General features: G+C 36.1%; 1 protein-coding gene across 6 annotated transcripts in view; it reads right to left on the reverse strand.

Moving 5' to 3' along the window:
- The window catches only part of CEP83 (centrosomal protein 83), a 150,294-nt gene that overhangs the window by 57,267 nt on the left and 76,040 nt on the right, over positions 1-16,987 (reverse strand). For all 6 annotated transcript variants that reach the window (XR_016395024.1, XR_016395025.1, XR_016395023.1 and 3 more), the window contains 3 exons: positions 16,560-16,832; positions 15,978-16,128; positions 176-268 (listed from right to left, as the gene is read on the reverse strand). Coding sequence is in view for 3 of the 6 variants with exons in the window: in XM_089921135.1 (XP_089777261.1) it covers positions 176-268; positions 15,978-16,128; positions 16,560-16,732 (417 nt within the window). In the remaining 3 variants the exon portion in view is untranslated. The remainder of the gene's footprint in view (positions 1-175; positions 269-15,977; positions 16,129-16,559; positions 16,833-16,987) is intronic.

A 16,987-nucleotide genomic window follows, 5' to 3' on the forward strand; every position in this document is an offset into this window, starting at 1 on the left:
AAATGTGGACACAAGAATGTGATCTGATCGTGTGCAGTCTTAAAGGCTGCTATAAGGACTCTGAGTAAGAACGGAAGCTGTTGCAGGGCTTTTGAGTAGGAGAATGATGCGTTTCCTCAAGCCTTTCACAGTCACATGTAGATAAATGCACAGTCCTTCTATACAAATTACTTACTTCATCCAGATGCCTAAAACATTCTCTCATTGGAGTTTCTAGTTCTTGTTGTATTTCAGCTCGTAACAATTCCAACTTTTGTGGACTTAATACCTAATATGTAGAGAAATATAAAACAATTCTAAATATGAAATCACAAATATTAAATTGAAGAATCAAATTTCAAAGCTTCTCTCCTAATTACGACAATGAAATTAAACTAACAGAAATTTCATGATATACCTAATTTTACAATAACCATTATATAAATAGAACCATCATCTGAAACAAAGAAACTCAATTTCAAGCTCTCAGAGATGTCCAAAATTCCATTAACATGAGGTAAAGACAATTACTGATTATTATTATTGTTATTAATAGGAAAAACTATGTTGGCAGCTAAGATTATCATGTTGGATACAGTGGCTGATTCTATTTTCTAAAGCAAGCAAAATAAAGGTATAACAATTTGGTATACCACAGGAAATTCTTCAGACTTATTTTCAATCAGAGAAAGCTGATATTTACCAGCAAAATTACTTTAGGCTCCTCCATGTTATACTCTTATAGAACTCATATTTCAATAAGTATTTACGTAAGCTCCTTAAAAGAACACACAGTTAGTCTTTAGTCACCATGTGTTCCCGAAACCTCGCACTACTGCCTAGCACAAAGGAAACACTCGATTATTTCTTGAATCAATTAATTAATGAATACTAGATGTAAAAAAAAAAAAAAGACCTAGTTTGTATTTACATTAATCTCTGAAAACTAAGAATAATATTCATTTATTCATCAATACTCCAAATATTCCAAAAACTTTACTGAATGAATGCCTACTATATGTAAAGCATTGTGCAACATACTATAATCTACATAACATACTGTTCTAAATTCCTTACATGCATTAATTTAATCCCTACAACAATCCAGAATATAGCTACATTATCATACCCCTTTTTATCAAAACTGAAACACAGAGTCAAACTTGCTAAAGATTACAAAACCTCAAAGGAAGTATATCTCTCCCCATAAAAAGTTCAAACTTTCAAGTGAAAAATAATTTATACATACGAATACCTATAAAAATAGGCAATAGAGGCTTACCAGAAAGGTAAAGATGAACAAAAAAGATATTTAGGACAGAAAGAATGGCACATCAAAGGAATGGGAAAACTAAAGCTTAGGTAGAACCCAAAACCAAAGAATGGATATAATATTAAACTCCCTGGGGAGAAAAATGATCCTCAAAGGTGACCTAAAGACATTTTAGGTAGAACCACCCTAAGCACTACAGAAAATTTAGAATCCTGGGCCCCTGTGCTAATGTTGGTAGTAATCTCTAGACTCTGTGACACCAAGGCCATGCTGACACATTTCCATTAAATGCCACCTTGGAGGGCTGCATCCTGGCTGGAAGCAAAAGGAAAAGAGGTGGGAGCCACATAGTGGAAGCTTCCTGAACACCAAGTTCATATTCTTATAATTTACTCAGTATTTAAAAATTTTTTCCTTTTACTTAAAATGAATAAATTACATAAATAAAATAATTCAAACAAAATAAAATATAATATTAAAAAACTAAGTCTTCTCACTTCAGTCATCTAGTTTCCCTCTTAGGAAGCAACCACTGTCAATAATTTATGTATCCTTCTTGAAGCAGTACACAGATATAAGCATATATACTACTTCTAAGTTTTCTATAAAGAAAGGCATACCATACACATTTTTCTGTACCTTGCTTATTCACTGAAGGTTTTTAAGCTTAAGAACAGCATTACCATATGTATATTTTAGGAAGAAGCAAGATGGATCAAAAGTTTTGGTGGGAGAGAACTGGTGGCTATGGGAAGGAGAGGCAGTGAATGGGGCTAAAGAAACCAGATGGAAAGATCCTGTTATAATATGGTTTATGATGTCAAGAGTCTGTAATAATTTCAAGTCCAAAGTGAGAAGGAATGGTAATTAAAAAAGAAAAGGAAATTTTATTTGGATGCTTTTTCAAACAAACCAACTTTAAAAATAACAAACAAGCAAAACTGTGAGAAAATTAGGAATACGTGAACAAAGACACAACACTAAGAGGTTCAAAGAAATAAGTACTTTAGGTATGTAAATGGTATTGTGGAAACACTTTTGAGGAACTGCTTTGGTATATAATAGAGATGTATACTAAAATATTTATGGTTGAGATGATATGATTTGCTTCAAAATAATCCAGAGGGGTTGAGAGGCAGAGGCAGAAGTGTTAAAAGATAAAACAAGACTGGCTCAGAGATGGTAATTACTGATGCTGGGTGATGGGTATGTGGGGATGCATCATACCACTCACTATACTTCTGTACTTGTTTGAGATTTCCATAATTAATTAAAATATTTTAATTAAAAATAAAAGTGCTGGGCTTCCCTGGTGGCGCAGCAGTTCAGAGTCCACCTGCCGATGCAGGGGACACGGGTTCGTGCCCCATTCCGGGAAGATCCCACATGCTGTGGAGTGGCTGGGCCCGTGAGCCATGGCCGCTGAGCCCGCGCGTCCGGAGCCTGTGCTCCACAACGGGAGAGGCCACAGCAGTGAGAGGCCCACATACCGCAAAAAAAAAAAAAAAAAGTGCTTCCACTGCCAGCAGATGGCATAGAGACCAGGTTTACCCTCCTGCCTGAAACAAACAAAAGACTGAACAAAAAAAAAAAACAATGGTTTTCAAGACATTGGACATAATGAAGCAAGAAAGATCCCTAAGAGACAGAAAACACAGAAGGTGAGCTTTGCAAAAGCTTCCTGGCCATGGCAAAGGACCACCTGAAAGGATTAGAGGGATGAGTATTTAGAGCTCACACAGAGTTCCTTTTCCCAAAAGCCAGACTGAAAACTTCATTTCAGAGAGATATGAGTAGAGGACTCAGAAGGCTCTCAGTAGTGGGAAATAATTAGCACTAAACACTAATCTGTTCTCACTTAACAAATCTTAAAAGCAAGACTCAGAATGATAAAACTGTTTCCAAGGAACTGTGTCCCAGAACAAAGCTTAAGAATATTTACCAAAAAAAAAAAAAAAAAGAATATTTACCAGAATACAAAAATATCTAGCACTCACCAAAGTAAAATTCACAATGTCTAGCATCCAATAAATATTTACCAGGCATAAAAGACCTAAGAATAAATTTGACAAGGACGGGAAAAACTGTACACTGAAAACTATAAGACACAGATGAAAAAAACTGAAGATACTCAAAAAATGGAAAAATATTCCATGCTCATGGATTGGAAGAATATTGTTAAAATGTGCATACTACCCAAAGCAATCTACAGATTCAGTGCAATCCCTACAAAATGCCAGTGGCAGATTTCACAGAACCAGGAAAAATAATTCTAAAGTTTGTATGGAACCACAAAAGACTCTGAATAGCCAAAACAATCTTGAGAAATAAGAACAAAGCTGGTGGTATCACACTCCCTGATTTCAAACTATACTACACAGCTATAGTAAACAAAACAGTATGATACCGGCACAAAAACAGACACATAGATCAATGGAACAGAATATAAAAAGCCCAGAAATAAACCCATGCATATATGGACATTTAATCTATGACAAAAGAAGAAAAAAATACACTGCAGAAAGGACAGTCTCTTCAATAAGTGATACTGGTGGGAAAACTGGACCACCACATGCAAAAAAATAAAACTAGACGACTATCTTACACCATATACAAATTAACTCAAAATGGATTACAGACTGGAATTCAAGGCCTGAAACAGCCTCTTCAATAAATGATATTGGGGAGGAGACTGGTTCAAGATGGTGGAGCAGAAGGACGTGCGCTCACTCCCTCTTGCAAGAGCACCGAAATCACAACTAACTGTTGAACAATCATCGACAGGTAGACACTGGAACTCACCAAAAACGATACCCCACATCCAAAGACAAAGGAGAAGCCTCAATGAGACGGTAGGAGGGGTGCAATCACAATAAAATCAAATCCCGTAACTGCTGGGTGGGTGACTCACAAACTGGAGAATACTTATACCACAGAAGTCCACCCACTGGAGTGAAGGTTCTGAGCTCCATGTCAGGCTTCCCAACCCGGGAGTCAGTCAATGGGAGGAGGAATTCCCAGAGAATCAGACTTTGAAGGCTAGCGGGATTTGATTGCAGGACTTTGACAGGACTGGGGGAAAAAGAGAGTCCACTCTTGGAGGGCACACACAAAGTAGTGTGCACATCGGGACCCAGGGGAAGGAGCAGTGACCCCATAGGAGACTGAACCAGACCTACCTGCTAGTGTTGGAGGGTCTCTTGCAGAGGCGGGGAGTGGCTGTGTCTCACTGTGAGGACAAGGACACTGGTAGCAGAAGTTCTGGGAAGTACTCTCTGGCTTGAGCCCTCCCAGAGTTCACCATTAGCCCCACCAAAAAGTCCAAGTAGGCTCCAGTGTTGGGATGCCTCAGGGCAAACAACCAACAGGGAGGGAACCCAGCCCTACCCATCAGCAGACAAGTAGATTACAGTTTTACTGAGCTCTGCCCACCAGAGCAACACCCAGCTCTACCTGCCACCAGTCCCTCCCATCAGGAAACTTGCACAAGCCTCTTAGATAGCCTCATCCACCAGAGGGCAGACAACAGAAGCAAGAAGAACTACAATCCTGCGGCCTGTGGAACAAAAACCACATTCACAGAAAGACAGACAAGCTGAAAAGGCAGAGGGCTATGTACCAGATGAAGGAACAAGATAAAACCCCAGAAAAACAACTAAATGAAGTGGAGATAGGCAACCTTCCAGAAAAAGAATTCAGAATAATGACAGTGAAGCTGAAGCTGAACCAGGACCTCGGAAAAAGGAAGGCGGCAAAGATGAAGAAGATGCAAGAAATGTTTAACAAAGACCTAGAAGAATTAGAGAACAAACAAACAGAAATAAACAATACAATAACTGAAATGAAAAATACACTAGAAGGAATCAATAGCAGAATAACTGAAGCAGAAGAACGGATTAAGTGAGCTGGAAGACAGAATGGTGAAATTCACTCCTGCAGAACAGAATAAAGAATGAAAAGCAATGAAGATAGCCTAAGAGACCTCTGGGACAATATTAAACACAACAACATTCACATTATAGGGGTCCCAGAAGGAGAAGAGAGAGAGAAAGGACCCAAAAAAATATTTGTAGAGATTATAGTCAAAAACTTCCCTAACATGGGAAAGGAAATAGCCATGCAAGTCCAGGAAGCACAGAGAGTACCAGATAGGATAAACCCAAGGAGAAACACACTGAGACACATAGTAATCAAACTGGCAAAAATTAAAGACAAAGAAAAATTACTGAAAGCAGCAAGGGAAAAATGACAACATACAAGGGAACTCCCATAAGGTTAACAGCTGACTTCTCAGCAGAAACTCTACAAGCCAGAAGGGAGTGGCATGACATATTTAAAGTGATGAAAGGGAAGAACCTACAACCAAGATTACTCTACCCAGCAAGGATCTCATTCAAATTTGATGGAGAAATCAAAAGCTTTACAGACAAGCAAAAGCTAAGAGAATTCAGCACCACCAAACCAGCTGTACAAATGCTAAAGGAACTTCTCTAAGTGGGAAACACAAGAGAAGAAAAGGACCTACAAAAACAAACCCAAAACAATTAAGAAAATGGTAATAGGAATAACCATATTGATAATTCCCTTAAACGTGAATGGATTAAATGCTCCAACCAAAAGACACAGGCTCTCTGAATGGATACAAAAACAAAACCCATATATATGCTGTCTACAAGAGACCCACTTCAGACCTAGGGACACATACAGACTGAAAGTGAGGGGATGGAAAAAGATATTCCATGCAAATGGAAATCAAAAGAAAGCTGGAGTAGCAATACTCATAGCAGATAAAATAGACTTTAAAACAAAGAATGTTACAAGAGACAAGGAAGGACATTACATAATGATCAAGGGATCAATCCAAGAAGAAGATATAACAATTATAAATATATATGCACCCAACACAGGAGCACCTCAATACATAAGGCAACTGCTAACAGCTATAAAAGAGGAAATCGACAGTAACACAATAGTAGTGGGGGACTTCAACACCCCACTTACACCAATGGACAGATCATCCAAACAGAAAATTAATAAGGTAACACAAGCTTTAAATGACACAAAGGACCAGATAGATTTAATTGATATTTACAGGACATTCCATCCGAAAACAGCAGATTACACTTTCTTCTCAAGTGTGCATGGAACATTCTCCAGGACAGATCACATCTTGGGTCACAAATCAAGCTTGAGTAAATTTAAGAAAACTGAAATCTTACCAAGCATCTTTTCTGACCACAACGCTATGAGATTAGAAATCAATTACAGGGGAAAAAAACATTAAAAAACACAAATACATGGAGGCTAAACAATACGTTATGAAATAACCAAGAGATCAGGGAAGAAATCAAAGAGGAAATCAAAAAATACCTAGAGACAAATGACAATAAAAACACGATGATCTAAAACCTATGGGATGCAGCAAAAGCAGTTCTAAGAGTGAAGTTTATAGCAATACAATTCTACCACAAGAAACAACAAACATCTCAAATAAACAATCTAACATTACACCTAAAGGAACTAGAGAAAGAAGAACAAACAAAACCCAAAGTTAGCAGAACGAAAGAAATCATAAAGATCAGAGCAGAAATAAATGAAATAGAAACAAAGAAAACAATAGCAAAGATCAATAAAACTAAAAGCTGCTTCTTTGAGAAGATAAAATTGATAAACCATTAGCCAGACTCATCAAGAAAAAGAGGGAGAGGACTCAAATCAATAAAATGAGAAATGAAAAAGGAGAAGTTACAACAGACACCGCAGAAATACAAAGCATCCTAAGAGACTACTACAAGTAACTCCATGCCAATGAAATGGACAACCTGGAAGAAATGGACAAATTCTTAGAAAGATATAACCTTCCAAGACTGAACCAAGAAGAAATAGAAAATATGAACAGACCAATCACAAGTAATGAAATTGAAACTGTAATGAAAAATCTTCCAACAAACAAAAATCCAGGACCAGATGGCTTCACAGGTGAATTCTATCAAACATTTAGAGAAGAGCTAACACAAATCCTTCTCAAACTCCTGCAAAAAGTTGCAGAGGAAGGAACACTCCCAAACTCATTCTATGAGGCCACCATCACCCTGATACTAAAACCAGACAAAGATACTACAAAAAATGAAAATTATAGACCAAAATCACTGATGAATATAGACGCAAAAATCCGGAACGAAATACTAGCAAACGGAATCCAACAACACATTAAAAGGATCATACACCATGATCAAGTGGGATTTATCCCAGGGATGCAAGGATTCTTCAATATATGCAAATCAATCAATGTAATGCACCATATTAACAAATTGAAGAATAAAAACAATATGATCATCTCAATAGATGCAGAAAAAGCTTTTAACAAAATTCAACATCATTTATGATAAAAACTCTCCAAAATGTAGGCACAGAGGGAACCTACCTCAACATAATAAAGGCCATATACAACAAACCCACAGCAAACATCATTCTCAATGGTGAAAAACTGAAAGCATTTCCTCTAAGATCAGGAACAAGATAAGGATGTCCACTCTTGCCACTATTATTCAAGATAGTTTTGGAAGTCCTAGCTATGGCAATCAGAGAAGACGAAGAAATAAAAGGAATACAACTTGGAAAAGAAGAAGTAAAACTGTCACTGCAGATGACATGATACTATACATAGAGAATCCTAAAGATGCCACCAGAAAACTACTAGAGCTAATCAATGAATCTGGTAAAGTTGCAGGATACAAAATTAATGCACAGAAATCTCTTGCATTCCTATATACGAATGATGAAAAATCTGAAAGAGAAATGAAGGAAACACTCCCATTTACCATTGCAGCAAAAAGAATAAAATACCTAGGAATAAACCTACCTAGGGAGACAAAAGACCTGTATGCAGAAAACCATAAGACACTGATGAAAGCAATTAAAAATGATACCAACAGATGGAGAGATATACCATGTTCCTGGATTGAAAGAATCAATATTGTGAAATTGACTATACTACCCAATACAATCTACAGATTCAGTGCAATCCCTATCAAATTACCAATGACATTTTTTACAAAACTAGAACAAAAATTCTTAAAATTTGTATGGAGACACAAAAGACCCCGAATAGCCAAAGTGGTCTTGAGGGGAAAAAACGGAGCTGGAGGAATCAGACTCCCTGACTTCAGACTATACTACAAAGCTACAGTAATCAAGACAATATGGTAACTGGCACAAAAACAGAAATATAGATCGGTGGAACAGGATAGAAAGCCCAGAGATAAACCCACGCACCTATGGTCAACTAATCTATGACAAAGGAGGCAAGGATATACAATGGAGAAAAGACAGCCTCTTCAATAAGTGGTGCTGGGAAAACTGGACAGCTACAGGTAAAAGAATGAAATTAGAACAGTCCCTAACACCATACACAAAAATAAACTCAAAATGGTTTAGAGACCTAAATGTAAGACCAGACACTATAAAACTCTTAGAGGAAAACATAGAAAGAACACTCTTTGACATAAATCACAGCAAGATTTTTTTTGATCCACCTCCTAGAGTAATGGAAATAAAAACAAAAATAGACAAATGGGACCTAATGAAACTTAAGTTTTTACACAGCAAAGGAAACTACAAATAGGATGGAAAGACAGCACTCAGAATGGTAGAAAATATTTGCAAACGAATCAACGGACAAAGAATTAATCTCCAAAATATATAAACAGCTCCTGCAGCTCAATATTAAAAAAACAAACAACCCAATCCAAAAATGGGCAGAAGACCTAAATAGACATTTCTCCAAAGAAGACATACAGATGGCCAAGAAGCACATGAAAAGCTGCTGAACATCACTACTTACTAGAGAAATGCAAATCAAAACTGCAATGAGGTATCACCTCACACCAGTCAGAATGGGCATCATCAGAAAATCTACAAACAACAAATGCTGGAGAGGGTGTGGAGAAAAGGGAACCTTCTTGCACTGTTGGTGGGAATGTAAATTGATACAGCCACTATGGAGAACAGTATGGAGGTTCCTTAAAAAACTAAAAATAGATTTACCATATGATCCAGCAATCCCACTACTGGGCATATACCCAGAGAAAACCGTAATTCAAAAAGACACATGCACCCCAATGTTCATTGCAGCACTATTTACAATAGCCAGGTCATGGAAGCAACCTAAATGCCCATCGACAGATGAATGGATAAAGTAAATGTGGCACACAGATACAATGGAATATTACTCAGCCATAAAAAGGAACGAAATTGGGTCATTTGTAGAGACATGGATGGATCTAGAGACTGTCATACAGAGTGAAGTAAGTCAGAAAGAGAAAAACAAATATATTAATACATATATGTGGAACCTAGAAAAATGGTACAGATGAACCAGTTTGCAAGGCAGAAATTGAGATACAGATGTAGAGAACAGACATATGGACACCTAGGGGGGAAGTGGTGGCGGGGAGGGGGGGTGATGGTGTAATGAACTGGGAGATTGGGATTGACATATATACACTAATATGTATAAAATGGATAACTAATTAGAGCCTGCTGTATAAACAAATAAAATTCAAAAAAAATGATACTGGGAAAAAAGTCAGTCTCTTCAGTCAATGATACTGCGAAAACTGGACAGCCACATCCAAAAAAAAAATAAAAAACTAGACCACCATCTTACACCATACACAAAATTAACTCAAAATGGAATAAAGACTTGAATTCAAGACCTGAAACCATAAAATTCCTAGAAGAAAACATAAGTGGCAACCTTACCGATATTAATCTTACCAATGTTTTAGTGGATCAGACTTCAAAAGAAAGAGAAACAAAAGCAAAAAACAAACATCAAACTGAAAAGCTTCTATACAGCAAAGGAAACCATAATCAAAACAAAAGGCAGCTTACTAAATGGGAGAAGTTATTTGCAAATCACCTATCTACAACTCAACAACAAGAAAAAACCAAGCAACCCAACTTAAAAATGGGCAGAGAATGTGAATAAACATTTTTCCAAAGAAGACATAAGGCTGGCCAACAGGCACATAAAAAGATGCTCAACATCACTAATCATCAGGAAAATGCATATCAAAACCATGAGATATCACCTCATACCTGTCAGAAATGGTGATTATCAAAGAAAAATGAATAACGAGGGTTGATGAGTATACGGAGCAAAGAGAACCCTGTTACACTGTTGGTGAGAATGTAAATTGGTGCAGCAACTATGGAAAACAGTATAGAGGTTCCTTAAAAAAATTAAAAATAGAACTACTATATGATCCAGCAATTCCACTTCTGGGTATTTATCTAAAGAACATGAAAACACTAATTCAAAAAGATATATGAACCCTTATGCCCACTGCAGCATTATTTACAATAGCCAAGATATGCAAACAACCTAAGTGCCCACTGATGGATGAATGGATAAAGAGAACATTATACATACGCACACATACACAAACACACACAGACAACAAAATACTACTCAGCCACAAAAAAATGAAATCCCGCCATTCATAACATGGTCGGACCTTGAGGGTATGATGCTAAGTATGATGCTAAGTTTCTTTGTCTGAAATAAATCAGACGAAGAAAGACAAGTACCATATGATTTCATTCATATGTGGAATCAAAACACACACACCAATGAACAAACAAACAAAATCAAACAAAAACAAACTCAGAGATACAGAGAACAGATTAGTGGTTACCAGAGAAGAAGGGGGTTGGGAGGTGAGCAAAATGGATGAAGGGGGTCAGCTGTATGGCGATGGATGATAACTAGACTTGTTGTGGTGGTAACTCTAGTGTATACAGAGGTTGAACCATAGTGCTCTACACCTGAAACTTAAATACAAAAAAATTTTTTTAAATTTAGCAGACATGTAAAGAAGCCTGAAAATACTACCCACAATAAATAGGAAAAGAAAATCAACCAACCAACACCAACCCAGAAGTGACAGAGATGCTAAAATTAGCAAAGACATTAATATAGTTACTATAACTGAATTCCACATAAAGCTACAGTAAAGATTGAACAAGGAAAATATGAAAAAAATCAAAATTGGACTTCAGGATAAAAACTACAATTTCTGAGATGAAAAATGCACTATGAAATTACTGGCAGATTAGACACTGCAGGAAAAAAGATCAGAGAACTTAAAGACATGACAACAGAAACTATCCAAAATGAAACAAGGAGACAAAAAAGATTAAAAATAAACAGGGATTTCCCCTGGTGGTCCAGTGGTAAAGAATCCGCCTTAAAATGCAGGGGACACGGGTTTGATCCCGGGTCAGGGAACTAAGATCCCACATGCTAAGGGGCAACTGAGCCCGCATGCCACAACTACTGAGCTCACACGCCTCAACTAGAGAGCCTGCATGCCGCAAACTACAGAGCCCACGTGCCACAACTAAAGAGAAAAAGCTGCATGCCACAACTAGAGAGAAGCCTGCATGCCGCAACCAAGAGCTCATGCGCCGCAATGAAAGATCCCGCGTGCCGCAACTAAGACCCAACAAGCCATATATAAATAAATTTAAAAATAAACAAACAAACAGAACATCACTGAGTTATGGGAGAACTTTCAGTGGCCTACTAGCAGAGTCCCCAAAGGAAATCAAATAGGAGGCAGAAAAAAATATTGAGATAAAATATCTAAAATTTTTCTAAATTTGATGAAAACTATAAACCCACAGACTCAAGAAGCTCATTAAACCTCAAGCACCAGAAACATGAAGATATGTGCAAAGGCAGGTCAAATTACTGAAAAGCAATAAAGAAAAAATCTTAAGAGCTGACAAGAAAAAAACACACTAGATAAAGAGAACAAAGATAAAGCTAACAACAAATTTCTTATGTGACACATAAGTGAGAAGACAGAAGAGCAACATCTTTAAAGTATTAGAGGAAAAAACTGTCAATCTAGAATTCAATACTCAGCAGAAATACCTTTAAACACCATTTCTTACATATACATACAAAAGCTGAAAAAATTCTCACCAGTATTTCTGTACTATAAGAAATGTTAAAGTCCATAAGATGGAAGGAAAATGATACTGATGGAAAAATGTATCTACACAAAGGAAAAAACAACACTGCAATTGGTAACTACACAGGAGTCTTGTGATCAATGAGGTCTCTGATAAAGAAAAACATTTATGGTTAGAGATGCTTATCTCATAAGAAACTTATTAACAACAAGCACACACATTAAAAAATCTATCTTCCTCCCCTCTCCCTCTCTCTCAAAGCTGACATACACCAAAGACATAGAATTAGAGGGTTAACTCAATGTCATATTAGGAGGAAATTATGCTGTGTCTTAGATTCCTAATGGAATACTGTCACTACTTGTCTGAAAAGAAACTTAAAAGAATGCTCTGTCATACAACCGTCTGCGTGTCATTACCTATATTAAATATATAAAAAATCTTCAATACTCCAACATTTGTCATATTAATAATACAAAACAATATTAACGCATACATGTGGAATCTAGAAAAATGGTATAGATGAACCTATTTGCAGGGCAGGAAAAGAAACACAGATGTAGAGAACAGATGTGTGGACACAGCAGGGGAAGGGGCGGGTGGGATGAATTGGAAGATAAGGTTTGACATAAATACACTACCATGTGTAAAACGTGTAAAACAGATAGCTAGTGGAAACCTGCTGTATAGCACAGGGAGCTCGGCCCGGTGCTCTGTGATGACCTAGATGGGTGGGATGGGGGGTAGGGGGAGGGAGGTACAAGAGGGAGGGGATATATGTATACATATAGTTGATTCAGTACATTGTACAACAGAAACTAACATAACGTTGTAAAGCAATTATACTCCAATAAAAAAAAATAATAATAATACAAAACAGACCAGTATTTTTCAAAGAATATTTTGATTTAAGGGGGCAAATATTGCTGTGCCAGAGATTTTTAAAAGATTAACGACAAGCTGAGTATTAAATTTTGCTCTGAGCTTCCTAGCAGCCAAAGAAAATGGTAAACATACTGGTTTACACAGTTTTCATTACCTGGCACAAAGAAAGCATATAAATGTTTGGCAAAGTAATTTTTTAAAATTTTTATCAGAAACATATAAAATGACTCCCATATTTTTAAAAAAGGTTTTGCTAACATGTTACATAACAATGTAATAGCTAACTTGTTCTAACCACTTACGACATCAAAGCACCGTACTAATAATTTCTAATCATTGATTCATTGCAACTTTACAATCATCCTATGAGCTAGGCACTGTTATTATCCCCATTCACTACAACTGCACAAGTGATGCAGAAATATTCTTTAAATGAATGTCTTTTACATTGTGTTTCTATGAAGCCAAAGAGATATTAAATTCTAAATCTGAAAAGGCATTTTGCAGGTAGACAATACATGTGTATTTTTAAAATAATCATCTTTCATAAAACCTTCATTGAAGTATTTCTTGCTGATTTTACTTTGCTGAATTTACTTAACTCACAATTTGTACAAATTGCAAACACCCCCTGAAGCAAATAGCTAAACTGCTTCAATACGTGTATTTATGTATAAATGCTTCTTTCAGTTATTTCTGCCAGGTAAATATCACATAGAAATCAGATATGTTTATCTTGAAAAACAGAAACTTTAACAGATAAATTTTATTTATCAGCAAACATTTGGGAAGTTATCACATGAAGAAATATCCAGAGTTATTTTGTGTAGGTCCAAGGAACACTGCAATAACCAACAGGGAGGCTACAGGGAAGATGATTTCCTTTCAATATGATAGAGAAAATGCTTAACATCCTCCAATCCATAAATGGAAGTGTATCACTTTACAATTCACTAGGTTCTCTAGCACTGAAAGCACTGAAGCACAGAATGAAGAGCTCTGTGTCATAAGAGTTCCAAACGGGAATTCTGCTTTGAAATTTATTGCCTCACAGTTCTGGAGGCCAGAAGTCCAAAATCAAGGTGTCAGCTAAGTGTTCCCTCTGAAAATTGTAGGAAGAACCCTTCCTTGCCCTGTCCTAGCTTGTCTTGATGTGCTGGCAATCCTTGGCATTCCCTGGCAGCTGCGACACTTCAATCTCTGCTTCTGTCATCATAGGACGTTCTCTCTGCTCCACCACCACCCATGTGTTTCCGTCTCTATGTCTTTTCTCTTCTTCTTATTAAGGACATCAGTCATATTATATTAAGGGCCTGTCATACTTCAGTACGACCTTATCTTAACCTAAGTAATTTCATCTGCAAAACCCTATTTCCAAATAAGGTCACATTCTGAGGTACTGGGAATTAGAACTTCAACTTATCTTTTCGGGGACACAATTCAACTCATGACAGATATGAAAGAGAACTAGATGATTATCAACTCTAAGATGCTAAGGCTCTAGATACCTATGAGACAACAAGTGCAACATTATACTATATATGAATAGAACAATTCCAACTCGCTCATTTATTCTACTTATTCATACTATATATGAATAGAACAATTCCAACTCGCTCATTTATTCTACTTATTCATGTCATTCATTTAACAAATACTTGCTAGGCACCATCCTGAGCACTGGAGACATACTAAAAAAAAGTTCCTGCCCTCATGGAGTCTGTATTCCAACAGAATAAAAATTGCCATCATTTATGAGTAGCTACTATGTGCCAGACACCGTACTGAAAATATACAGGTTATAATCTCATTAGTCCTTACAGCAACCCCTGTTAGACAAAAACCTTTATGCCCTTTATCACGTGAGAAAACTAAGGAATAGAAACATAGCTATTTGTTGAAGGTCATCACCTTCCTGGTGAAATGACCCTTTTTTTTGGTTATAAAACCGTTTTTTTTATCTTTAATGATACTCTTTGTCTTGAAGTCTATTTTATCTGATATTAATATAGCCACTCTAGTCTTCTTAGGCTATTTTGCATGTGCTTATTACAAATAAGCATGTCTACATGTTACTCTCAAGAAACAGTGATTACATCTTCAATGCCTGAAAAGAATACTTTGAATACCTTGGGTTTAGTGCTCACAGACTGCATTCATATAGGCCTCAATTTTTGCAAAACAAATTAATCCACCAATTCTAAAGGTTTAAATTATATTTCCCTCTTCAACTCACATTTCTGAGGCTTTTATTTGTTTAAATGTCCTAAATATGTATACGTAGGAATGAAACAGTAAACATGGTGGAGGCTCCAACCCAAGCTTAAGCGGTGGTGTTTCCAACAATGGAAGATTTCGAGATAATACTGAATGACAAACTCCTTTAACACTGCTGTCAAAAGAATACATAAATTGGACAATATGCCACACTGGATGACTTGAAAGATGGCTTTTCACTCTATCAACCCATGACTCCAATATTAATAATGCCTTATTGTAACAAGCACTAGATCAGTACTTAAATCCAATACACCTTTGTTTTTAAAGATATTTTTAAATTGTGAATTTTTATCAATACAAACTGGCCTTTCCTCCATTTATTCTGAAGAGTGAGATATTATTTAAATCAGAACAGGAAATATAATACAAATTTACCTAAAATAACAGTTTTGTGGCTAAACCCTACAGGGTAGCTAACATTCTAGAGTATATGAAAGAAGATTAAGTTATACCACCTAGAGATACAACAAAATATTCATTAAGAATATAGGGAAAATTTACCAAATTTACCAAAATTATTTATTTCCACTAAATATCTGACTATTTTTATACTAATTTGAATATATTTTCTTACCTGCAGCTTCATTTCTTCTAAGTCTTTAGTTTTCTCTACTAATTCCCCTCGTAGCTCTTCAAGCAGCAGCTGAAATTTTTCCTGGTGAGTTTGCTTTTCATTTAATAGGCGCTTGAGCTCATTTTGTGACTTTATGTACTCATCCTGCAACCTGATTTTTTAAAACGAAGAATTTAAGTGTATCCTTTGCTTTCTAATCGCATTACTTTATGTGAAGTCAACCAACACTACAGAGCAAGATCAACATCATATATTCATTAAACTTACAAATACAATTGCTTTACAGTTTCATTTATTATTAACATTGTAATTTCTGAATGCAATTTTACTTTGAAGGGAAAAAAAACATATTTAGCCACCTAGATACATTTAATTTTACATGTCTTGCTACTTTCAAAACAAGACTTTTACAAATTTATAATCCACTTGATTTAAAGAAAATTTACTTGTATTTTAAGTTTTAAATGTATATTGTATACTGCAAAATAACAAAATTATACTGTATGTTCCAGAGCAAACATTTAGACAAAATAAAAAATTTTAATCAAGCCTCTCACTTCCAAATTTAAGTAATTTATTTACCTTGTGTGTTCAGCTTTCAGAGTCTGATAATTAGTTTTATGATGTTCACATCGTAACCGTTCATCAATTAACATTTTTTGGAACTCAGATTGAGAACTTGTCAGCCCACTGTCTCCACCAGGAGGAAAAATGGTGGGAAAAGTGTCCATATTGGTAAGTGAGCTGACAACCATGTAAATGCAAGTCTTGCTTTCTTATTGTCTTAGTTTTCTTTTCAAGAGTATTTTTCACTTTCTTCGTGCTAAGACACAATCTCAGGAGGCCAAATTACACCTGAAGAGAGAAATACACTTAATTAGTGATCAGTGAACTCCTTCAGTATTATATACTTTTTATCACATATTATTCTCCTTATCATTTCTATAACAAACCCAATTTTCAGATTTTTTCGGTTTTTCATAAAATTCAAGAATAAAGTTGAATCATAC

Source organism: Delphinapterus leucas, chromosome 11 (genome assembly GCF_059928025.1).
Source record: "Delphinapterus leucas isolate spDelLeu-1000000601 "Yukka" chromosome 11, BTC_Dleu_Yukka2, whole genome shotgun sequence".
In the NCBI taxonomy this organism is placed as follows: domain Eukaryota; kingdom Metazoa; phylum Chordata; class Mammalia; order Artiodactyla; family Monodontidae; genus Delphinapterus; species Delphinapterus leucas.